Source organism: Columba livia, chromosome 6 (genome assembly GCF_036013475.1).
Source record: "Columba livia isolate bColLiv1 breed racing homer chromosome 6, bColLiv1.pat.W.v2, whole genome shotgun sequence".
Classification (NCBI taxonomy): domain Eukaryota; kingdom Metazoa; phylum Chordata; class Aves; order Columbiformes; family Columbidae; genus Columba; species Columba livia.
The window spans coordinates 21,850,999-21,876,449 of record NC_088607.1 but is presented as its reverse complement, the minus strand read 5'-3'; the positions used below and the strand labels follow the sequence as shown (position 1 = coordinate 21,876,449).

General features: G+C 47.4%; 2 protein-coding genes across 2 annotated transcripts; both read left to right on the top strand.

Moving 5' to 3' along the window:
• The first annotated feature begins 1,456 nt into the window (after window positions 1-1,456).
• Window positions 1,457-8,982, top strand: LOC102098038 (cytochrome P450 2C9-like). The gene is made up of 9 exons (XM_065068493.1): window positions 1,457-1,696; window positions 3,515-3,677; window positions 4,426-4,575; window positions 4,867-5,027; window positions 5,417-5,593; window positions 6,112-6,253; window positions 6,682-6,869; window positions 7,828-7,969; window positions 8,660-8,982. The coding sequence occupies exons 1-9, from the start codon at window positions 1,520-1,522 to the stop codon at window positions 8,839-8,841; spliced, it is 1,482 nt and encodes a 493-aa protein (XP_064924565.1). The 5' UTR covers window positions 1,457-1,519; the 3' UTR covers window positions 8,842-8,982.
• Window positions 8,983-18,956: 9,974 nt separating this feature from the next.
• Window positions 18,957-25,260, top strand: LOC135579772 (cytochrome P450 2C9-like). Its single transcript, XM_065067527.1, has 9 exons — window positions 18,957-19,203; window positions 19,536-19,698; window positions 20,426-20,575; window positions 20,867-21,027; window positions 21,417-21,593; window positions 22,112-22,253; window positions 22,682-22,869; window positions 23,831-23,972; window positions 24,663-25,260. The coding sequence occupies exons 1-9, from the start codon at window positions 19,027-19,029 to the stop codon at window positions 24,842-24,844; spliced, it is 1,482 nt and encodes a 493-aa protein (XP_064923599.1). The 5' UTR covers window positions 18,957-19,026; the 3' UTR covers window positions 24,845-25,260.
• The last annotated feature ends 191 nt before the right edge of the window (window positions 25,261-25,451 follow it).

Below are 25,451 nucleotides of genomic sequence, written 5' to 3'. Positions count from 1 at the left end.
AACTTTAGAGAGTAGGGTCATGAAATCTGGCAGCATAGAGACCTCATGTAGCATTGTAAACTTCCATGAACTCCACTTTCACCATCTTTACCTTCCATGAACTGCCCTGGCAAAATTTGAGCTGATTCAGGAGTTTATGCCAGCAGAGCAGCAACTTGCCCATTATTGTTGGCAATTATTTTTTTTATCAAAGTATCAAGTGTAGGTATTTAAGAAATAAAATGAGATTAAAAAATAACAACTAGCAAATTATTGCACCTATGCGAGAGGGCAAGGATCACTTAAAAACTCATAGAGACGCTGCAGAAACCCTTGCAAGGGCTGGAGGACTTCACTAACACCTCTGAGCAAAGGGGAAATTTGCATTAACACGCTGCTGCACAGCAAACCAAGAACACACCAACCAAGTACCTAGTTCGCCCAGGCCCCTCACTAGTTCCCTACCCTTGCAGCATCTTCTGCTCAGCTGGATGAGATCTGTCTGCCTGTGAAAGTGAGACAGAGAGATATGGCCAGGGTGAGCAAGCTGAACACAGGCAGCACCACAGCCCTGAGGGTCCTTTCTACCAGCCATTGCCACTGCTGTTGGGACCTTGCATGTACACAGCCCTTGGAGTAATTCTGGGCAGGAAGCCTCCAGCCTTTTTTAAAGACCTCACAACATCAGACATGGTCTGCAGTGTCCCAGAGCACCTCTGGCCCTTCCAGAAGAACCATTTATCATGTGGGACTCAGACATCAACAAAACAGGAACATGTACATGCCAGCCTCTAGCAGTCAGTTGGGTGGGTTTCTTTGGTCATTGCAAGTGCAAGGACTAGTTGTCAGGTTGTACTAACCTAGACCCAGCCTCTCACAAGTGCAGCTCTGTCTCAGCTTGGGAAGCCATTCTTCAGAGACCCTCCCAAGTTCTTGGTTTCCCTCTTCAATACCTGCTTCTCTCACTCTTTCTCTCCTTTAGGAGACCTTGAAGAGGTCAGAGTGCCAAGGTCTAGTCCTCTTCTCTTATGTCTTTATCTCATCCCTCCCAGCAAGTACTTTCTTGTCCATTGTGATGTCTGGAGACCTTTCTGCTTTTGCTAGATTGATATTTTGTGCTTTCCTCTTGTACAATCAATACCAAAGAACAGAAAATCAAATGGCACTTAAATACGTGAAAGATGCGCTCATGACAGTGAATTTCTGGGAGCACGTCAGTGGAAGAGTGTGTCCCTAGTATGATCTCTTTAATAATGAACTCTAGGTGAAACAGAACAAGTTTTATGACCACATTATACATTTCTTTACCCCTGTCGGCCTCTGCAGGTGTTCGAGATAAGGCACGTCTTCAACGACCGATTAACACCAAGAGAAGTCCTAGTTTCATAAAACACGTCAGTCTAAGAAATGATTGACTAGTAACAATGACTAACTCAGTCACATGATCCAAAACCTGCTGTTGAGCTAACACAGCTCTTTGGTATATAAACATGGGCTCCAGCAGCTAGAGTACCTCCCTCCTGAGCTCCAGAAGCAAAGCATGCTCCTGGGAGCAGCCACTGTTGTCCTCCTGGTTTGCATTGCTTGCCTGCTCTCCTTTGCATCATGGAGATGGAGGTCTGGAAAGGGGAAAATGCCTCCAGGACCAGCTCCCATTCCCATCCTAGGTAATGTGCTGCACGTGAAACCAAAGAACTTGGCCAAAACCCTCCAAAAGGTAAGGCCACTTTCTTCACTCTTTCCTCTGTGGGTGAGAAATGCGTGGAACCTGTGTATGGGGACAAGGTGTGGCCATAACTTGATGTGTGGCAATCCCAGAGGAGCAGAAAAGTCATGGGGATCTCAGCTGCTCCCCCTCACTGCTGTTGCCATTGTTATACAGGACCTGACAGCTGAGAACCTTGTCCACACCCACATTTATCACGAAAGAATCAAATCTCAACATCACAGTATCACAGTATGTTTGGGATTGGAAGGGACCTCAAAAGATCATCTAGTCCGTTCCCCCTGCTGGAGCAGGAACGCCTAGGTGAGGTCACACAGGAACATGTCCAGGCAGGTTTTGAATGTCTCCAGAGAAGGAGACTCCACAACCTCCCTGGGCAGCCTGTTCCAGTGCTCTGTCACCCTCACTGAGAAGTTGTTTCTTATCAAATTTAAGTGGAACCTCTTGTGTTCCAGCTTGATCCCATTACCCCTTGTCCTACCATTGTTTGCCACCGAGAAGAGCCCGGCTCCATCCTCATGGCACTCACCCTTTATATATTTATAAACATTAATAAGGTCACCCCTCAGTCTCCTCTTCTCCAAACTAAAGAGACCCAGCTCCCTCAGCCTTTCTTCATAAGGGAGGTGCTCCACTCCCTTAATCATCTTCGTTGCCCTACGCTGGACCCTCTCCAGCAGTTCCCTGTCCTTCTTGAACTGAGGGGCCCAGAATTGGACACAATATTCCAGGTGTGGTCTCACCAGGGCGGAGTAGAGGGGAAGGAGGATCTCTCTCGATCTACTAACCTTTGTAACCCTTGTAATACACCCAAGGATGCCATTGGCCTTCCTGGCCACAAGGGCACAGTGCTGGCTCATGGTCATCCTGTTTTCCACCAGGACCCCCAGGTCCCTTTCCCCTACACTGCTCTGTAATATGTAATTTCACAACCTATACTGGAACCTGGGGTTGTTCCTGCCCAGATGCAGGACTCTACACTTTCCCTTGTTAAATTTCATTAGGTTATTCCACGCCCAACTCTCCAGCCTGTCCAGGTCCCGCTGGATGGCAGCACAGCCTTCTGGTGTGTCAGCCACTCCTCCCAGCTTCGTGTCATCAGCAAACTTGCTGATACTATACTCTATTCCCTCATCTAAATCGTTAATGAATATATTGAATAATATTGGCCCCAGTACTGACCCCTGAGGCACTCCACTAGATACTGGCCTCCAACTAGACTCCGCACCATTGACTACCACTCTCTGGCTTCTCTCCTTAAGCCAGTTTGCAACCCACCTCACTACTCTATTGTCCAGACCACACCTCCTCAACTTAGCTGTGAGGATGCTGTGGGAGACTGTGTCAAAGGCTTTACTGAAGTCAAGGTAGACCACATCCACCACTCTGCTATCGTCTATCCACCTTGTTACATTCTCGTAAAAGGCTATGAGGTTGGTCAAGCATGACTTACTCTTGGTAAAGCCATGCTGACTGCCCCTAATAACCCTCTTATCCTTGATATGCCTTGAGATGGCACCAAGGATAAGCTGTTCCATTACTTTCCCAGGGACAGAGGTGAGGCTGACCGGTCTATAATTACCTGGGTCCTCCTTCTTGCCCTTTTTGAAGACTGGAGTGACATTTGCTTTCCTCCAATCCTCAGGCACCTCTCCCATTTCCCAAGACTTGGCAAAGATGATGGAGAGCGGTCCAGCAATGACATTGCTGGTTTGTGAGGCTGCACTGCCAGCAGTGGGATGCAGCAGCAAGGCCATTTTTCAAATCCTCCTCCCTATCTGCTCCATGTTCTCCCTTGCATTTTGACAGCTCAGTGAAGAGTATGGACCAGTGTTCACAGTGCACCTGGGCTCTGACCCAGTGGTGGTGCTGCACAGATCTGACCTGGTGAAAGAAGCCTTGATTGATCGCGCGGATGAGTTTGCTGCCAGAGGACATATGGCAATAGGAGAAAGGGCTAACAATGGATTAGGTATGTTTGCTGACCGAGCTCCTTATGAGAAGGGTAGGCTTGAGGATGTGTTTGGTAGATTAGAGCTGGACTGTACTGAGGGAAGACTGCAGGGAGTGGGTGGGCCCCACGTGGAGAAGGGAAGGCAGAGTGGGCTGTCATTGCTGGCTTCTGCCACCCAAACAGGGTAGCGGATAAGTACAGGGTGTTTCCAAAAGATGAACCAAATTTCAAAGCAGTATACACAGTGTTTGCAAAAGATGGACCCAATCTGAAATGACTATATCTCTGCAATCTCAAACTGCCCAGGAATTAAACTTTTATCACTGGAAAGGGTGAGGTATAGTTTCAAATGATTACTGCTTGATAACTCAAACCATTTGTAAATGTTTGTGTAATTGCAAAATGTTGCCAGCATGAAATGTACTCCTTTGAAATTGGATCCATCTTTTTGAAACACGCTGTAGAGCTGAATTGATCTCAGTGACGGACAGTGAAAGGGCAAGTGGCAACAGCCACCAGCTACAGCAAGGGAAATTATGTGCAGATATGGGTGATTAATTGTTCACAAAGAGGTCGGGTATGTGGTGGAGAAGGACAAAAGCAGGCAATTGGACTACAGGACCTCCAGAGATTGCCTCTGAACCATAGTAGTCTATGACACTACTATGTACGTGCTCTCTCAGGCACAGCCTTCACTGTGAGCCTCTGTTCACCTCATACCCAGCACACCCAAGCCAGGTCTCCCCTCCTCCTTCTTCCGCTGCAGGGATTATCTTCAGCAGCAATGAGAGCTGGTTACAAGTCCGGCGGTTTGCTCTCAGCACTCTGCGCAACTTCGGAATGGGAAAGAGGAGCATTGAAGAAAGGATCCAGGAGGAAACAGAACACTTGCTGGAAGAGATCAGCAAAACAAAGGGTATGGTCCATTTCTAATATAGCTTATGTTTGCAAAAGGAGGACTGTATCAAGGGAGCCCATGTTTTTAGCACAGAAGTGAAGTTTCCGTTCGTTTGGTCCATGCACTAGCTACCACTCATTACAAAGTACTAAATAATTCCGTGATCAAATACTGTTCTTTTTGGAGGACCCTTCTGTGTCACTCAGACACCATCATCTGATACTTCCACTATCAACCAGAGCTCAGGTTACTCCCACTAGTCATAGTTTGGAGTTTTTTTTATGGTTTGTAACTTTTTTGAAATCACAGGAACACCTTTTGATCCAGTCTTCATGCTGAGCTGTGCTGTCTCCAATGTCATATGCTCCATTGTCTTTGGGAAACGATATAACTGTAAAGACAAGAAGTTCCTGTCTCTGATGAAGAACATGAACAACATCGTGAATCTGATGAACTCCTTCTGGGGACAGGTACATCCAGTAGATATTTCACTGCAACATCATTCTCTCAGGGGAGCCTGAGGCCTCCCTCCCAAATAAGTCCCATTTCAGCCTTTTAAGTAGGAGCCTGTTAATGCTCTACTGCACAGGAATTCATTCAAGAGCAAGAAGAACCCTCACCAGCAGAGCTGGCTTTGCCAGCTAAGTGCAACTTCCCCCTAGCACTGACCACCCTTCTTCTCCACCTCTAAGGTTCCTGCTACTACTAAGCAAGCCACTAGAGCCCTGTCAGACTGCCCAGCCTCATAGCCCTTCTGCTTGGCTCAGTTGAGAGGGTTGTGGCCTTCCTAGGACTTTTGCTAATATCAAAGGATAGGGCAATAGTCATGCTATGGACCTTCCTGTTTCTTTCCTTCCAGCTCTACCAGATGTTCTCAAAGATCCTGGATTACTTGCCTGGCCCACACAACAGAGTGTTTGCAGAAATCGATGCTCTAAAAGCCTTTGTGTCAGAAGAGATGAAGATGCACAAAGGCTCCCTAGATCCTAGCTCCCCTCAGGATTACATTGACTGCTTCCTCTGCAAAATGCAGAAGGTAAGAGGACAGCTTACGGCCCCAGCTCATTCCCAAACACACCTAGGTTGAGCCACTCCCCTCTCCTAAGTCACACAGACATTGGGATGACCCCTTCCCATTCAGGTGGGCTGTGCTATGGGAGGACACCAACAATACCCCAGATATTGCCTATGCTAGAGCTTGTAGCTCTGGGTCTGAATGCTCACTAGCCACTACTTGCAGCTGCTTGGACAGCAAGACCTTTACCTGATCTCAGCGAAACGCAGGGACATTTGCATTCTGGCCTTGCTGTTCTTTCAATGGAAAGCAGCTGGCACAGCAAGGGCAAACAGGCAGCTAGTGCAGCGCACAGCTTGAAAGAGGGTTGCTCTGGGGTTGAGCTTACTGCACAAAGACAACATTGCGATGTCCCAGATCACTGCTGCACCTTAGCAGAGAAATGCAATAGCTCTAGGTGAAAAAGAAGGCCTGGAATGACACAAGTAAGGGCCACTTTTCACAGCTCAGCCAGAGAAACAGCCCAGCCTTTTCCCTAGGAGAAAAAGAATCCCAACTCCAGTTTCCACATGGAGAACCTGATAACCAGCACCTTTGACTTGTTCATTGCCGGATCTGAGACAACTAGCACCACCATAAGATATGGACTTCTGCTTCTTCTCAAATACCCAAAGATACAAGGTACTAGTCTGTGACCTCTTCCTCTCTAGCTATTCTCCTGGGCTGGGCACGTGTCTAACACCACATCCTTCTCCCAGCTTTTCTCCTCTTTCTCTCATATTTTACCCAAATGGGCAACGTCCTTGCACATTCATTCCCCTGGGTGGCCATTAGAGATCCCTCAGCTTCACTGGTGTCACCATCAGCTGCACTCCCCTCACAGCCACGGACTTGACTGTGTCCACATCTTCGTCTCCCAGTACTCCTATTTAGCCAAGTCACTAGGAGGAAATTCTTTGCATGGGCCACAGTGGAGCTGTGTTCTAGGCAACACCAAAAGCAACATCAATGCTCCTGTCTTCTGTGACCTGCAATTTGTGGACAGCTTATGGAAACCTCTTTAGGTAGGTTTTATTTATCCATTTTATGGTTTGTGCCTCCCATAACAGAGAAAGTTCAAGAAGAGATTGACCAGGTAGTGGGACGATCACGAAGACCTTGTGTGGCTGACCGGTCCCAGATGCCCTACACAGATGCAGTGCTCCATGAAATCCAGCGCTTCATCGCCCTCCTCCCCTTGAGTCTCCCTCACACTGTGACCAAAGACACCCACTTCAGAGAGTATGTCATTCCCAAGGTTAGTGGGCAAGCTTTCTCAACTTCAACAACAAGGTGGCAGCACATTTGCTCTTAGGCTGTCAGTTACCAGCCAGAAGCTAGAAATGCTGTGGCCTGACCTCATGCTCTTGTAACTCACAATCCCGTGTTGCCACACCATGGACCAAGACCAGAACAGTAGCTTCGGACGACACCTTTGCTCGCTGGCTCTGCAGCTTTACCTATCTGCAGAAACACTGTGGGTTCACAAAAAAAACAAACAAACAGTGACTTGTCACACAAAAGCCAGCACACATGTCTTGAGGCAGTCACTGTTGGCCACTGATAAGCAACCTATGGCCTGGCCTGGCCCACTGCAGCAATGCTCATTGCTCTTCTGGTTGATGATGGGGAGCAGCAACACAACAGTTGTTGGCATTTTAATTTTCATCCATCTGAGTAAAATGAAAATGCGGGTACAGGGAACTGCTCAGCTTCCAGCAGAGGGCTCTCGTGTCATCACTGCTGGATTATTTATCCCACCTCCCCACCAATGGCTAGTCAGGAAGAGGGAAGGGAGAGCATTGTCACAGGAAAAATTTGGCAGGAGAGGGGAAAATTGCTTCATTTCCACAAGCTTTCTTTTGATTTTTGGAGCTCACAGAAAGGAAGGAACATGGTGCATCTGCAAGTTCATTATTGCAAAACATGAAAAAAGAGGAAGAATTAGGTGAGGTGTCCCCCAGATGACCAGAGCAATGTGAGGATAAATGGTCTGCAAGTGAGAGGGAGCATTGAGGAAGAGCAGCCAACAACTGTCCCTGCTGTGACATCTTGCAGGGTCTCCCTAAAGCTGCCTCCCTGAAGGAAGAGTGCCCAAAGGGAAACCACAGGCACTGGCAGGGCTCTGCTGGGAAGCTCAGTCTAAACTTGGCAAGCATCAGATGAAGTGATCTAACTCACCTTCATGTTCTGCTCTTCTCCTTGTGCTACCTCAGGGCACCACAGTCTTTCCCAGCCTCACTTCTGTCCTCCATGACAGTAAAGAGTTTCCAAACCCAAGTGAGTTCAATCCTGGACATTTCTTGAATGAGAATGGCACCTTTAGGAAGAGTGAATTCTTTATGCCCTTCTCAGCAGGTAAAGCAGAGGTTTTGTCTCTCTTCCTCTCTTTGTCGTCCCCCTCCTCTGGGTATCACCCTCCCTTTCCCTATAACACACATGCCTTCTTCCAAGTGTGGTCCCACTAGTGCTTCCTTCGGGGTCACTGCTGTCTGGATAACTGCTCCCTGCTGCTCCCTTCCACAGCTGCATCTCACATCTCCTTTGGGCCTGGTGGCTTCTCAAACCCACTAGGAGCTGCCGATGTAATTATGTGAATAGGACCCACTGACATATTCTAAAATTTCTGTCACCTTCCTATACAACTACCAAAGTCATCCTTAACCAATCTGTTTTTCTGCTCCACTTTCCCACAGCACCTGTTAAGTACCTTTCAGGCTACATGTAACCATGTACCTACCAATAGTCCCAACCCTCCTCTTTCTCTACCATGCTTTATGTCACCTTGCTTTCTCTCATATTGCCTCCTGTGATGCCCTCTCCACATTTACCACTTCTACTCTTGTTCTTCATTCACACACCCAACTAAACTGCCAAGTGTCTTTCTTCAACAAACTCTTCTCTTGCAAATGTCCTTAGCAGTCCTGATAGTCATCTCACTGCTGCAGCTGCATCTGGGAAATAAAGCTGCGCAACTCATCTGCTTAGTACAAACTCTGGTCTATTCTGCAGCAGCTGTTGAACCCTGTTTGCTGTTTTCACTTCCAGGAAAGCGAATATGCCCTGGAGAGGGCCTGGCACGCATGGAGATATTCTTGTTCATGACTACCATCTTGCAGAACTTTACCTTGAAGTCTGTTGTTGACCCCCAGGAGCTTGATATAACCCCGACACTGAGTGGGACATTAAACGTACCTCCCGCCTTCCAGCTCTGTGCTTTCCCCCGCTGAAAAGCACAAAACCTCTCTCCACAGAGTCCTGAGCCTGGCTGCTCCTTTACATCCCCCTTACTAAAACCAAGACCAAAAGCATCGGCACACCTATCCAAGGCCCCCAAGAAGACAGCCCAAAGACAGATATGTGCACAGACTAGACACATTTCAAAGCCTCCCAGAACTGCTCCACCACATTGCAGGGAGGCGCTGGGTGACAGTGCAGCCTGTTGCACTGACACTCTGTCCATGGGCTCACTGAACACAGCGGCTACATCAAACAGCTGATTTTCTCATAAACTCAGCTCCCATGGCTGCCCACAACCTGCTTCTCCTGCAGCATATGTCCCACCAAGAGCAGCATGCTTTGTAGAGAGGTAGCACTGCTTGTGTGTACATTAATGACCCAATAAAGATAAATCTGCTGATGAGGATTTGAGCTGTTATTTTCTCCGAGTTGGGGCAGCACCCTCATCTGCTGCTCCACTGCAGACTAGGTCTGCAGCGCCTGTGGTCAGAGCCCTGTGGGAAGGGCTGTCTCTCCAGGGACCACGGTCCTTCCTGCTTCTGTCACTGGACCCACTGCTGCTGCCTTCAAGGAGCCTGCGGCCAGCTGCAGCACATCACCCATCAGGAAGGCTCATGGTGTGGAAGGGGAAGGGGGTCCCACAGCCTGGGGGCTGTCAGCAGCACTGTCTGCTGTTCTTGGGGCTGCCAATCCCCTGCCCACAGCCAGACAGAGGATGACTGCAGCATCCCTCCTGGAGGAGAGTGCTCCCTGCCACAGTTCAGAGGCTGAAGCTCTGGCTGCCTTCATTCCTTTGCTGTGACCTCTGGCTGCTCCTAGGGGCTCCTCTCATTTCTCAGGCACTCTCTCGCCCAGCATTTTCACAAGCTGGGAGCATCTTCCCTATGGCTCCTCTCTTTTCTCCTCCCACCATCTCCTCCAGGCCTTCTGCTCTCCCTGAGGCATTTGCCAGCACTGCACCACCTGTCACTGTGGCTGTTCAGCACCCCCACATGAATCCAGATGGGACTGCTGAGGAGATCCTTTCTCTGGACAGTGTCTCCTGCCTGAATCACACTCCCACCTCACCTCCCAGCTGAAATGCCAAGGTGCAGAGGGAAGAACAGTGTGAGATGACGTTGCAGAAAAGGAACAGCTGAGAATGAAGGGAAGTTGCCATCACAGGGGCTAAGTTCTGCAGTTGGAATTGCATTCTCCTTCCAGTTTTCTTGGGCATATAATTTCATCTCATTTATGGTCTGGAGTCCTTCTGCCAAATGAAAATATGAATGCACCCCTGTCTTTGCAGGCTGCTGCAAGACGGTTGGACACCTGAGTGATGGGGACTCCAACCAACTCTCTGGCTGCTCTTTTTTGCTATCAGGATCACTGCAAGGATTTATTAAAAGGAATTAACTTAAATTTAGGAGGACAGCAAAATCATCTCTCCCAGAGAGACTGGGTACTCCAGGGGAATCTCATTTCATTTCTGCATCTCAGAGGCATCACTGCAAACAAGGTTTTTCCCCCATCCAAAGTCTCTTTGTCCTGTCCTCTGTAGAATTTCATGTATGCACAAAGAGAAAACTTTCTTGTTCATAAGCTGCAACCGTGTGACCACAGGTGTCCAGGAAAAGGATTGTGTCTGTTATTTCTGGTCCCAGCTACTATTTGGTGCTTCTCTTTCAGTGATAAGGCGAATGGTTTTCATAAATTGATTCCACCACAGATGGCTCTTTTCTGGGCTTCTTTGTCCTCATGGGCTTCGCTTGAGTTTGAATGTCTGGTTTGTGGTGTTTGTCTTGAGCTTCATTTACATAGATATCTGTTGTCCCCCGCATCATGGTCATATAAAAGTCCTAGAGGCAAAATATAATTTCTGTAATGGTTGTCACAAGGTACTCCTAGATCTTGTAAGTACTGCAGAGAATACAGTATGCAAGAATTCCTGCATCTCTTTGGAAATATTCAGCAGTACTTTGAAGAAAATGTCATATTTTCTTACACCTCAGGTTCATCCCTCCTTCTCATCTCATTTTTGCCCGTGCAAAACACAGCTCTAGTGCCTGTGTACTCTAAAACAACGGCAAATCACTGCTGGCCTCTCATGTGGGATTGCATCAAATGGACAGACATGCAACCAGAAACAGCAGTCATGTAGGAGCCTCAGGCAAGCATGGGGAAAGCGCTTACCATGAGCTCTCTATTAGTCTACAGCGCTACCATTAAAGCCAGTTCTGCACTCCGGAACTCAGCAGCATGTGTGCTGTGTTGAGGATCACTTAAAAGATGACTTACATCTGGAGGTCTGGGAGTGGATGATTCGTATTCATGTTCTTCCTGTCCATCGTGATGTTGATTGGTCTGAAGCAATGAACAAAACAGTGACAAACAACATCTAGCTACAATTCACAAACAACTGCATAAGAAGCACAGGGGAGTGATAAAATATTCTGTTACTAAACAGCTCCAGGACTTGGGACATACTCAGGGGATAAATTAGTACACAAGGAATAATATTGGTGATACTATACAACATATTCTAAGCTAGATACCAAAACACTCATTTGGAGCAATTTCAGGCTCCACTTGACGCTTGCTCATGAGAATGACCTTGCAGAGGCAAAACCCCAGTGCCTGAATGTTGCCTTTACTAGAACATCCAAAATCTGTCTGGTCTTTATAAACAAAAGAAAACCCTGGCTTTCACATTTACACTGAGGAAAAAGAAAATTAAAAAATAAAAAAATAAAAAAAAAATATATATTATGTTAACCAACAATAACTACAGGGAAATCATGTCCCGTAGTACTGTTATACCTTTCTTTCTGCAGTAAGGAAACAAAGATCCATCCAAGTACTAGAAGCTGGTTAAAAACATCAGCAAAGTGGCAGGGGAAGGAAAGGGACATTCTAGGTAGAATTGTTAATGTTGGGCTGCGAGAGTGCTTCACGGCTTTCTTCCTCCATGGGCAGGTTGACCACCTCTCTGGTGATGTGGGTGCTTCTTTTGCCCCAGAGGAAGGACATACCTACAGAAACCCTTGACTCTACTCCAGCAGTGAGGAGGTAGGCAAGGTACAAAGACTGCCCCACTCCATGGGCCGGAAAACAGGAAATAAAAGGTGACCAAGTTATACATATTATGAAACACCCTGGAGCATTTCAGGAGCTAAGTAACACCATTTTGGAGTGAGAGGATCCCTAAATGAATGATTTCCTGTGGAAAATGACAGAGAAATCCCCTGAAGAACAGGGGTGATAGTATTTTTTTCATTCTCTGCTAGTTAACAGATCACTTGGAGGTGACCCTTCAGTATTTTCATATGAATTTCTCTTTTCTCTTTATGAACCTGCAACTCCTAAGTTGAGGTCCAGCCTTTGAGAGACAGAGTACAGACAGACTGAGTTGCTAGGGATGTGATGCTGAACTTCCCAAGAACTTCAGAGGGTGTTGAATCAAGTTTCTGACGTGGAAGTCTAGGTTTGGAAGTGGCTAGGAACCCAGGAGATGGGAGGTAGTCACCTGATTCCAGCTGTAGTTCTTCCTCTGGAGAATACAGACCACTGCCAAGATGACTGCAAGGACCAAGGCCAGGAAGCTTGGTATCCCTGTGGCTACTCCAAGCACCCAGGGCTCATACTACCTCACAAAGAAAGACAATCAAGTCAAACGCATGCAGTGTGATCTTTTAACTGTGCTTAGAAGCTGAGCAAGAGGCTACCATACAAAAGCAAGAAAATCCAATGCGAGGAACAAAACTGCAGCCCTGGATCAAAAGCAGTGGTGTCTGACCCAGCTGTACTGCACACTGAGATGGACAGGGGAAGCAGAGATTTTATTTCTGAGGGAGAACGTTCCACGTAAACAGACAGATTAAATAATGAAACAAACTCTTACCCCAGAAAAATGATCTGCCTGGATAGTTTTGCTTCCTGATGTATGCGCAGAAGTCTAGAACCAGAAAAGAGCAGAAATGAAATCTGAAATGACATTCACATGCCTTTTGGTGTAAGGAGCGGGAGGAAAATGCATCTGCATCACAGGCTTAGCAAACTTGCCTCTTGTTGGATTTGCTCATTGCTAAATAAATATGAAAACAGGCACAAATGTGGGGATCTGAGTACTTTAGCCATCCTACCTGTCCTTATTGCTACAAGGTAACATCAGCAGCATTAGGACAGTCTGTCAGAGAAGATCCCCATCAGCACCCAGCCATAAAAGCAGCAATTGCTTTTCCAGTCACACCCCCCAGCTCCTATGGGTAACATGACAGTGAGCAGTCAGTTGATCTTCATCCTCCACAGTGTACTTACTGAATTTACAGTTTTGTTGTAAAATGGTGGGAAAGATGTTGTCTCCTGCAGAGAGATTTAAAAAAATGAAGAAAATCAGAACTGAGTATTAGCATTTGGGAGATGCCCCTGGCCAGATGTGGGAACGGGGAGAGCTGCTACTGAAGGGACTAGAAATGATGGCGTGAGAACATAATAATTTGAGCTGAACAGGGAGAAACACCAGAGAAAACAAAACCCATGCCCATGGAGGGCATCTTCGCCACTGACACAAATGTAGACACCACCCAGCATCACCTCTGTCTGCAGCTTCCCAGCAGCCCAGGCCAAGACAAGGACTCCCTCTTGACAGCAGCAGACAGTTAACACTAATCCCAGAGCAGAATAATAGCCAGAAAGTAAGATTAAAGCAGAAAAATAGCATTTGGTAAGGTCTCTCACAGACATCAAGATAATTTTTGTCTTGCAAACAAAGCCTCACAGCCGGGGTCCCCAAGACACACTCCAGTACAGCCCCATGTGCTCTGGGCCAGGGAGAAAGAGTTGCACAGACCAAGTGGGATTGACATCCACTTTATTGCAACACATTGATTTAATGCCTTACAGACACCTTCCTTTGCCATAGCACATCAGCCACAAGCATCATGCACAGAGCTGCCCCAGCTGCTGCAGCAGCAAACCCCAGCAGAGCAGCAGGGACAGCTGCTCCTGTGTGGAGAGAGAAGCCCCAGTTAACACTCCCCCAGCAAGGCACAGGGATGCGCTGGGGTCTCAGTCTTTCTGGTGGAAAGACTGAGACCAGCCCCCTTTCCCAGTCTGCCTATGTTGGGCTGGCATGCTTACCAAAGCCATCTTGGTTGTGGCCCATCTTAGCTCATCCTGGAGGAAAATCACAGGGCCTTTGCTGGAGACATGGGAGGCACTGTCCTGAAGAGGATGCTCAGCACTCCTTTTACCCCCTACAGAACAGCATGAAGGTGAGATAACGTGTAGCCTTGAATATTAGAGTTTTTCCAGGTCAGCTTCTTAACACACAAAACTCTGAAGGAAAAACCTTCCATGTGAGTCAACACAAAATGAAGAGCCTACAAAGACCTCTGCCTTTTTGAGATAGTGGCAAGGGCCCTTCCTCAGTGGAAGGAAGCAGGAAATGCCTCATCAAGCTGTCCATGGCTGGAGGGAACTAGTCCATAGCCTACATGTCCTCCTAGCCCCCAGTGTGGAGGCTAGGAAGCCCCACTGTTGTCCCTTTGTGGAACAGGAAGGCTACGACACTTACTGGCTCTAGCAGGACAAGTGGTGGTGCAGGACTCCTGTACAGATCGGTGGCACACTGAGGCACTGCAGTGCAGGTACACCTGGAAAGAATGTGACACAGCCTTGAATCACTCAGGCAGCATCTGTAGACAGGTAATATCCTGGTGTGATGCACTGACCCTGGCCAGCAGCTAAGCACCCACACAGCTTCACGGCCCCCTACCCTGTCCTAGCAGCATGGGGAGAGAATAGGCAGAGCAAAAGCAAGAAAACCCATGGCTGGAGAGAGAAAAATAGCTTGATGAGTAAAGGAAAGGGAAGAACAAAACCAAAGCACAAATGATGCAGAGGCAATTCACCCACCCCACTACCACAAACAGATTGATGCCCAGCCAGTTTCTAAGCATCAGCCACACTGGAAGACAAAATCCTCCAGTGTTTATTGTTGAACATGACATCATACAGCATGGAATATCCCTTTGGCCAATTTGGGTCAGCTGTCCCAGCTGTGCTGCCTCCCAGCTTCTAGCCTACCCCATGCCTACTCACTTGGGCTTAAGAAACAGCAGAGCATGGAAAAAAAGCCTTGATGCTGTGCAAGCACTATTCAGCTAACAGCTAGAGCATTTGTGTGTTATCAACACTGCTTTAGCCACAAATCCAAAAAACACAGCACCATATGGGCTGCTTTGCAGAACGTTAACTACGTTCCAAGCAGACCCAGTGCACCCAGTGACAGAAGGGACATGGCAGAAAGATTGCTTTGGCTTGCTTCACATGTAGGCTGTAGCCTTGGAGCCCTCTGCTGCCAAGTAGCTTTGATACCTTTATACACCTTCAAACTCAATCAGATCTGGCATTACAGCACTTCTCCCTGGCACCCAGGACACAGTTGTCCAAGCACCACTACTAGGTGCAGCTAGGACCAGCTTTGAGCATTAATTGATCTCAGGAGCACTGAGCAAACAGTATAAGGCATGGTGAACTTCACAAGCTTCTGAGCAGTTAAGTTACATGAGATTCAGAGCCCAGATGCTTCCCACATACCAAAAGCTATTTCCAAGTCACTTGGGCCAACAAATTTAGCTTAGGGAATACTGATTACAATAGTTGGAGCATGCACTCTAAGCTAGTTAACGGAACAGCTTAGGCAGCAAGCTAGCACTTGCTTAGGGAGACCTACCCTCTTCGGTAGTCTCAGTTTCTGTCACACTCCTCCAGTGATGAAACAGGTCTCAGTGAGGCAGGTCTCAAAAGCTGCATTTCAATGCTTCTCATCACTGCTATCCTGTTCAGATTGGATCCTGTAATCAATGCATAAGCCATTCCCACCTGCAGCACTATATTAATACCCTCTTCCATTGTACACAAGTTTCTGAGGGACAACACCAATTCAACACATTCAGCGTATGCTGTTAAAACTGCTGCACACAACCACTGATACAATGTAGGTTCAATAATATCCCACCCATCAGGACCTCTGACATTTTGCAGCTGAGCATATTGTTGTTGTATCTGATCATCATTAGTTATAGGGCTTAATAAATCTTTTTCATCTGCTAATAAACTGATAGATGCAGCCCCACTATCCCAAGCTCACAAAACTCATGCCAGTATTCCTTTCACAAGCTGTGCAGGGTGCCATGATCCCAGCTGGGTGGAGGACATCACTGTGCCTGCCCTGCACACTGCTTATTTCCTGCACCAACCACAATGGCTGTTCCACAAAGTAAAAGATGTTTTCAGCTGCTCTGCACAGCAGAGACTGAAGCAAATGGATCTTGACAGGCTGCCTGTGTGGCTGCTGTTTGAGCAGTGCTCCTGAACCAACTGTGCTCATCTCAGTGCCTGCCTGGGTACCAGGCAGCCAGCATGGAGAGGCACCCGGGGAAAACGTTGGGACTTTGGTGCAGAAGGAGGCTTCATCTTTGTAGAAGATGTGCTAAGACAGCTTGAGCAAATCCCACAGCTACTGTGTGACTGCTGAATGCTTCATTTGACTGTTACCTGCTGATAGCTGTGTAAACAGTAACAATAAACAAAGTGCTTTGGAACTATGGTCTTCATTAGACTTTAACCCACCAATACTTTTTTTATGCTGATAGGAAAAATGTCTACAGGTACTTGAAGAATAACTCTATGTGAAACAGCACTAGGAGTGCTGTAGATCCACCAAGCAATACTCATGCTGAGAACAATTTCAGGTAAATGCCCTTCCCTAGTTTCTACACACACACTTGACAGACCTGTTGAATGATGTGGAGATGGGAGGCAAGTGAAACGAGCCTGAAATTCATGGAAATGAAATGCTTTGTTTGGTAGAAGTTGTTACAGGCAGTGGAAAGCGGCCTGTCTGTGAGGAAATAGGCAGGTGTCTCTTCCTTGCAAATCTCTTCCTCATCCCTTCAATAGTTATCATGCATTACAATGACCCGGCTGTAAGAACTGATTCAGCTAGCACCCAAGACCACCACAAACAGAACATGCAGAGGATAAAGGTACATGAGGGAAACTTCTCTGCAGAAGATACTGTGTGTCTGCAGCGTACCTGGTATAAAATGGCAGTGCATGGAGAGTGGCTCAGCCAAAACATTCCTCTGCAGAAGCTGAACAGCATGTGCAGACAGCAGGGATATCCACACCAAGCATCCCGGGGATGAGGGGTGCTGGCTGCACAGTGCGCAGGAGTGGCATTTCTCAGAGCCACCTTCTGAACCGAGGTTCAAAAAGAGAAGGTGCAGAAAGAGATTTGCTTCAAGATTGTGCTTTATTTTAGAAAAAAAAGAGGCAAAGCTACAACACTGGTAGACTTTTCTTTAAATATCCCTAACATTTGCCTCCAATGAACTTAAAGCCAAAGTTCCTGGGGAAGTTGGAGAGGAGGGGATTTCAGCCTTGCTCTCCTGGACTTTCACATGGATGGAGAGGCCAGACCAGCTCTTAGCATCTGCAAACAGAATCGAGTACTCAGGAAACCTTTGGTCACTACTGTGAGATGAAAAGGCCTGTGTCTTCCCACAGGTAAAGCTCTGAGTGACTACTATGGGTTTTACTCCCTTGTAAATCCCCAGCTGTCTGCCAGGGTGGTGGAAATATTTGGAATTCCTGCCCTCAAAAATGAGGGAACTTTAGAGAGCAGGGTCATGAAATCTGGCAGCATAGAGACCTCATGTAGCATTGTAAACTTCCATGAACTCCACTTTCACAATCTTTACCTTCCATGAACTACCCTGGCAACATTTGAGCTGATTCAGGAGTTTATGCCAGCAGAGCAGCAACTTGCCCATTATTGTTGGCAATTATTTTTTTTATCAAAGTATCAAGTATAGGTATTTAAGAAATAAAATGAGATTAAAAAATAACAACTAGCAAATTATTGCACCTATGCGAGAGGGCAAGGATCACTTAAAAACTCATAGAGACGCTGCAGAAACCCTTGCAAGGGCTGGAGGACTTCACTAACACCTCTGAGCAAAGGGGAAATTTGCATTAACACGCTGCTGCACAGCAAACCAAGAACACATCAACCGAGTACCTAGTTCACCCAGGCCCCTCACTAGTTCCCTACCCTTGCAGCATCTTCTGCTCAGCTGGATGAGATCTGTCTGCCTGTGAAAGTGAGACAGAGAGATATGGCCAGGGTGAGCAAGCTGAACACAGGCAGCACCACAGCCCTGAGGGTCCTTTCTACCAGCCATTGCCACTGCTGTTGGGACCTTGCATGTACACAGCCCTTGGAGTAATTCTGGGCAGGAAGCCTCCAGCCTTTTTTAAAGACCTCACAACATCAGACATGGTCTGCAGTGTCCCAGAGCACCTCTGGCCCTTCCAGAAGAACCATTTATCATGTGGGACTCAGACATCAACAAAACAGGAACATGTACATGCCAGCCTCTAGCAGTCAGTTGGGTGGGTTTCTTTGGTCATTGCAAGTGCAAGGACTAGTTGTCAGGTTGTACTAACCTAGACCCAGCCTCTCACAAGTGCAGCTCTGTCTCAGCTTGGGAAGCCATTCTTCAGAGACCCTCCCAAGTTCTTGGTTTCCCTCTTCAATACCTGCTTCTCTCACTCTTTCTCTCCTTTAGGAGACCTTGAAGAGGTCAGAGTGCCAAGGTCTAGTCCTCTTCTCTTATGTCTTTATCTCATCCCTCCCAGCAAGTACTTTCTTGTCCATTGTGATGTCTGGAGACCTTTCTGCTTTTGCTAGATTGATATTTTGTGCTTTCCTCTTGTACAATCAATACCAAAGAACAGAAAATCAAATGGCACTTAAATACGTGAAAGATGCGCTCATGACAGTGAATTTCTGGGAGCACGTCAGTGGAAGAGTGTGTCCCTAGTATGATCTCTTTAACAATGAACTCTAGGTGAAACAGAACAAGTTTTATGACCACATTATACATTTCTTTACCCCTGTCGGCCTCTGCAGGTGTTTGAGATAAGGGACGTCTTCAACGACCGATTAACACCAAGAGAAGTCCTAGTTTCATAAAACACGTCAGTCTAAGAAATGATTGACTAGTAACAATGACTAACTCAGTCACATGATCCAAAACCTGCTGTTGAGCTAACACAGCTCTTTGGTATATAAACATGGGCTCCAGCAGCTAGAGTACCTCCCTCCTGAGCTCCAGAAGCAAAGCATGCTCCTGGGAGCAGCCACTGTTGTCCTCCTGGTTTGCATTGCTTGCCTGCTCTCCTTTGCATCATGGAGATGGAGGTCTGGAAAGGGGAAAATGCCTCCAGGACCAGCTCCCATTCCCATCCTAGGTAATGTGCTGCACGTGAAACCAAAGAACTTGGCCAAAACCCTCCAAAAGGTAAGGCCACTTTCTTCACTCTTTCCTCTGTGGGTGAGAAATGCGTGGAACCTGTGTATGGGGACAAGCTGTGGCCATAACTTGATGTGTGGCAATCCCAGAGGAGCAGAAAAGTCATGGGGATCTCAGCTGCTCCCCCTCACTGCTGTTGCCACTGTTATTCAGGACCTGACAGCTGAGAACCTTGTCCACACCCACATTTATCACGAAAGAATCAAATCTCTACATTGCTGGTTTGTGAGGCTGCACTGCCAGCAGTGGGATGCAGCAGCAAGGCCATTTTTCAAATCCTCCTCCCTATCTGCTCCATGTTCTCCCTTGCATTTTGACAGCTCAGTGAAGAGTATGGACCAGTGTTCACAGTGCACCTGGGCTCTGACCCAGTGGTGGTGCTGCACAGATCTGACCTGGTGAAAGAAGCCTTGATTGATCGCGCGGATGAGTTTGCTGCCAGAGGACATATGGCAATAGGAGAAAGGGCTAACAATGGATTAGGTATGTTTGCTGACCGAGCTGTGTTTGGTAGATTAGAGCTGGACTGCACCATGCACGAAGGAGGACTGCAGGGAGTGGGTGGGCCCCACGTGGAGAAGGGAAGGCAGAGTGGGCTGTCATTGCTGGCTTCTGCCACCCAAACAGGGTAGCGGATAAGTACAGGGTGTTTCCAAAAGATGAACCAAATTTCAAAGCAGTATACACAGTGTTTGCAAAAGATGGACCCAATCTGAAATGACTATATCTCTGCAATCTCAAACTGCCCAGGAATTAAACTTTTATCACTGGAAAGGGTGAGGTATAGTTTCAGATGATTACTGCTTGATAACTCAAACCATTTGTAAATGTTTGTGTAATTGCAAAATGTTGCCAGCATGAAATGTACTCCTTTGAAATTGGATCCATCTTTTTGAAACACGCTGTAGAGCTGAATTGATCTCAGTGACGGACAGTGAAAGGGCAAGTGGCAACAGCCACCAGCTACAGCAAGGGAAATTATGTGCAGATATGGGTGATTAATTGTTCACAAAGAGGTCGGGTATGTGGTGGAGAAGGACAAAAGCAGGCAATTGGACTACAGGACCTCCAGAGATTGCCTCTGAACCATAGTAGTCTATGACACTACTATGTACGTGCTCTCTCAGGCACAGCCTTCACTGTGAGCCTCTGTTCACCTCATACCCAGCACACCCAAGCCAGGTCTCCCCTCCTCCTTCTTCCTCGGCAGGGATTATCTTCAGCAGCAATGAGAGCTGGTTACAAGTCCGGCGGTTTGCTCTCAGCACTCTGCGCAACTTTGGAATGGGAAAGAGCAGCATTGAAGAGACGATCCAGGAGGAAATGGAACACTTGCTGGAAGAGATCAGCAAAACAAAGGGTATGGTCCATTTCTAATATAGCTTATGTTTGCAAAAGGAGGACTGTATCAAGGGAGCCCATGTTTTTAGCACAGAAGTGAAGTTTCTGTTCGTTTGGTCCATGCACTAGCTACCACTCATTACAAAGTACTAAATAATTCCGTGATCAAATACTGTTCTTTTTGGAGGACCCTTCTGTGTCACTCAGACACCATCATCTGATACTTCCACTATCAACCAGAGCTCAGGTTACCCACACTAGTCATAGTTTGGGGTTTTTTTTATGGTTTGTAACTTTTTTGAAATCACAGGAACACCTTTTGATCCAGTCTTCATGCTGAGCTGTGCTGTCTCCAATGTCATATGCTCCATTGTCTTTGGGAAACGATATGACTGTAAAGACAAGAAGTTCCTGTCTCTGATGAAGAACATGAACAACATCATGAATATGATGAACTCCTTCTGGGGACAGGTACATCCAGTAGATGTTTCACTGCGACATCATTCTCTCAGGGGAGCCTGAGGCCTCCCTCCCAAATAAGTCCCATTTCAGCCTCTTAAGTAGGAGCCTGTTAATGCTCTACTGCACAGGAATTCATTCAAGAGCAAGAAGAACGCTCACCAACAGAGTTGGCTTTGCCAGCTAAGTGCAACTTCCCCCTAGCACTGACCACCCTTCTTCTCCACCTCTAAGGTTCCTGCTACTACTAAGCAAGCCACTAGAGCCCTGTCAGACTGCCCAGCCTCATAGCCCTTCTGCTTGGCTCAGTTGAGAGGGTTGTGGCCTTCCTAGGACTTTTGCTAATATCAAAGGATAGGGCAATGGTCATGCTATGGACCTTCCTGTTTCTTTCCTTCCAGCTCTACCAGATGTTCTCAAAGATCCTGGATTACTTGCCTGGCCCACACAACAGAGTGTTTGCAGAAATCGATGCTCTAAAAGCCTTTGTGTCAGAAGAGATGAAGATGCACAAAGGCTCCCTAGATCCCAGCTCCCCTCAGGATTACATTGACTGCTTCCTCTGCAAAATGCAGAAGGTAAGAGGACAGCTTACGGCCCCAGCTCATTCCCAAACACACCTAGGCTGAGCCACTCCCCTCTCCTAAGTCACACAGACATTGGCATGACCCCTTCCCATTCAGGTGGGCTGTGCTATGGGAGGACACCAACAATACCCCAGATATTGCCTATGCTAGAGCTTGTAGCTCTGGGTCTGAATGCTCACTAGCCACTACTTGCAGCTGCTTGGACAGCAAGACCTTTACCTGATCTCAGCGAAACGCAGGGACATTTGCATTCTGGCCTTGCTGTTCTTTCAATGGAAAGCAGCTGGCACAGCAAGGGCAAACAGGCAGCTAGTGCAGCGCACAGCTTGAAAGAGGGTTGCTCTGGGGTTGAGCTTACTGCACAAAGACAACATTGCGATGTCCCAGATCACTGCTGCACCTTAGCAAAGAAATGCAATAGCTCTAGGTGAAAAAGAAGGCCTGAAATGACACAAGTAAGGGCCACTTTTCACAGCTCAGCCAGAGAAACAGCCCAGCCTTTTCCCTAGGAGAAAAAGAATCCCAACTCCAGTTTCCACATGGAGAACCTGATAACCAGCACCTTTGACTTGTTCATTGCCGGATCTGAGACAACTAGCACCACCATAAGATATGGGCTTCTGCTTCTTCTCAAATACCCAAAGATACAAGGTACTAGTCTGTGACCTCTTCCTCTCTAGCTATTCTCCTGGGCTGGGTACGTGTCTAACACCACATCCTTCTCCCAACTTTTCTCCTCTTTCTCTCATATTTTACCCAAATGGGCAACATCCTTGCACATTCATTCCCCTGGGTGGCCATTAGAGATCCCTCAGCTTCACTGGTGTCACCATCAGCTGCACTCCCCTCACAGCCAGGGACTTGACTGTGTCCACATCTTCGTCTCCCAGTACTCCTATTTAGCCAAGTCACTAGGAGGAAATTCTTTGCATGGGCCACAGTGGAGCTGTGTTCTAGTCAACACCAAAAGCAACATCAATGCTCCTGTCTTCTGTGACCTGCAATTTGTGGACAGCTTATGGAAACCTCTTTAGGTAGGTTTTATTTATCCATTTTATGGTTTGTGCCTCCCATAACAGAGAAAGTTCAAGAAGAGATTGACCAGGTAGTGGGACGATCACGAAGACCTTGTGTGGCTGACCGGTCCCAGATGCCCTACACAGATGCAGTGCTCCATGAAATCCAGCGCTTCATCACCCTCCTTCCCTTTAGTCTCCCTCACACTGTGACCAAAGACACCCACTTCAGAGAGTATGTCATTCCCAAGGTTAGTGGGCAAGCTTTCTCAACTTCAACAATAAGGTGGCAGCACATTTGCTCTTAGGCTGTCAGTTACCAGCCAGAAGCTAGAAATGCTGTGGCCTGACCTCATGCTCTTGTAACTCACAATCCCGTGTTGCCACACCATGGACCAAGACCAGAACAGTAGCTTCGGACGACACCTTTGCTCACTGGCTCTGCAGCTTTACCTATCTGCAGAAACACTGTGGGTTCACAAAAAAAAAAAAAACAAACAGTGACTTGTCACACAAAAGCCAGCACACATGTCTTGAGGCAGTCACTGCTGGCCACTGATAAGCAACCTATGGCCTGGCCTGGCCCACTGCAGCAATGCTCATTGCTCTTCTGGTTGATGATGGGGAGCAGCAACACAACAGTTGTTGGCATTTTGATTTTCATCCATCTGAGTAAAATGAAAATGCGGGGTACAGGGAACTGCTCAGCTTCCAGCAGAGGGCTCTCGTGTCATCACTGCTGGATTATTTATCCCACCTCCCCACCAATGGCTAGTCAGGAAGAGGGAAGGGAGAGCATTGTCACAGGAAAAATTTGGCAGGAGAGGGGAAAATTGCTTCATTTCCACAAGCTTTCTTTTGATTTTTGGAGCTCACAGAAAGGAAGGAACATGGTGCATCTGCAAGTTCATTATTGCAAAACATGAAAAAAGAGGAAGAATTAGGTGAGGTGTCCCCCAGATGACCAGAGCAATGTGAGGATAAATGGTCTGCAAGTGAGAGGGAGCATTGAGGAAGAGCAGCCAACAACCGTCCCTGCTGTGACATCTCGCAGGGTCTCCCTAAAGCTGCCTCCCTGAAGGAAGAGTGCCCAAAGGGAAACCACAGGCACTGGCAGGGCTCTGCTGGGAAGCTCAGTCTAAACTTGGCAAGCATCAGATGAAGTGATCTAACTCACCTTCATGTTCTGCTCTTCTCCTTGTGCTACCTCAGGGCACCACAGTCTTTCCCAGCCTCACTTCTGTCCTCCATGACAGTAAAGAGTTTCCAAACCCAAGTGAGTTCAATCCTGGACATTTCTTGAATGAGAATGGCACCTTTAGGAAGAGTGAATTCTTTATGCCCTTCTCAGCAGGTAAAGCAGAGGTTTTGTCTCTCTTCCTCTCTTTGTCGTCCCCCTCCTCTGGGTATCACCCTCCCTTTCCCTATAACACACACGCCTTCTTCCAAGTGTGGTCCCACTAGTGCTTCCTTCGGGGTCACTGCTATCTGGATAACTGCTCCCTGCTGCTCCCTTCCACAGCTGCATCTCACATCTCCTTTGGGCCTGGTGGCTTCTCAAACCCACTAGGAGCTGCTGATGTAATTATGTGAATAGGACCCACTGACACATTCTAAAATATCTGTCACCTTCCTATACAACTACCAAAGTCATCCTTAACCAATCTGTTTTTCTGCTCCACTTTCCCACAGCACCTGTTAAGTACCTTTCAGGCTACATGTAACCATGTACCTACCAATAGTCCCAACCCTCCTCTTTCTCTACCATGCTTTATGTCACCTTGCTTTCTCTCATATTGCCTCCTGTGATGCCCTCTCCACATTTACCACTTCTACTCTTGTTCTTCATTCACACACCCAACTAAACTGCCAAGTGTCTTTCTTCAACAAACTCTTCTCTTGCAAATGTCCTTAGCAGTCCTGATAGTCATCTCACTGCTGCAGCTGCATCTGGGAAATAAAGCTGCGCAACTCATCTGCTTAGTACAAACTCTGGTCTATTCTGCAGCAGCTGTTGAACCCTGTTTGCTGTTTTCACTTCCAGGAAAGCGAATATGCCCTGGAGAGGGCCTGGCACGCATGGAGATATTCTTGTTCATGACTACCATCTTGCAGAACTTTACCTTGAAGTCTGTTGTTGACCCCCAGGAGCTTGATATAACCCCGACACTGAGTGGGACATTTAACATACCTCCTGCCTTCCAGCTCTGTGCTTTCCCCCGCTGAAAAGCACAAAACCTCTCTCCACAGTGTCCTGAGCCTGGCTGCTCCTTTACATCCCCCTTACTAAAACCAAGACCAAAAGCATCGGCGCACCTATCCAAGGCCCCCAAGAAGACAGCCCAAAGACAGATATGTGCACAGACTAGACACATTTCAAAGCCTCCCAGAACTGCTCCACCACATTGCAGGGAGGCGCTGGGTGACAGTGCAGCCTGTTGCACTGACACTCTGTCCATGGGCTCACTGAACACAGCGGCTACATCAAACAGCTGATTTTCTCATAAACTCAGCTCCCATGGCTGCCCACAACCTGCTTCTCCTGCAGCATATGTCCCACCAAGAGCAGCATGCTTTGTAGAGAGGTAGCACTGCTTGTGTGTACATTAATGACCCAATAAAGATAAATCTGCTGATGAGGATTTGAGCTGTTATTTTCTCCGAGTTGGGGCAGCACCCTCATCTGCTGCTCCACTGCAGACTAGGTCTGCAGCGCCTGTGGTCAGAGCCCTGTGGGAAGGGCTGTCTCTCCAGGGACCACGGTCCTTCCTGCTTCTGTCACTGGACCCACTGCTGCTGCCTTCAAGGAGCCTGCGGCCAGCTGCAGCACATC

Bases quoted from the DNA above. Each gene is read 5' to 3' on its own strand.
- LOC102098038 (XM_065068493.1), top strand. From the start codon at position 1,520: ATGCTCCTGGGAGCAGCCACTGTTGTCCTCCTGGTTTGCATTGCTTGC. The intron at 4,576-4,866 runs GTATGGTCCATT...TTGAAATCACAG, and splicing joins AGAGATCAGCAAAACAAAGG to GAACACCTTTTGATCCAGTC. The intron at 6,254-6,681 runs GTACTAGTCTGT...CTCCCATAACAG, and splicing joins CAAATACCCAAAGATACAAG to AGAAAGTTCAAGAAGAGATT.
- LOC135579772 (XM_065067527.1), top strand. From the start codon at position 19,027: ATGCTCCTGGGAGCAGCCACTGTTGTCCTCCTGGTTTGCATTGCTTGC. The intron at 20,576-20,866 runs GTATGGTCCATT...TTGAAATCACAG, and splicing joins AGAGATCAGCAAAACAAAGG to GAACACCTTTTGATCCAGTC. The intron at 22,870-23,830 runs GTTAGTGGGCAA...GTGCTACCTCAG, and splicing joins GAGAGTATGTCATTCCCAAG to GGCACCACAGTCTTTCCCAG.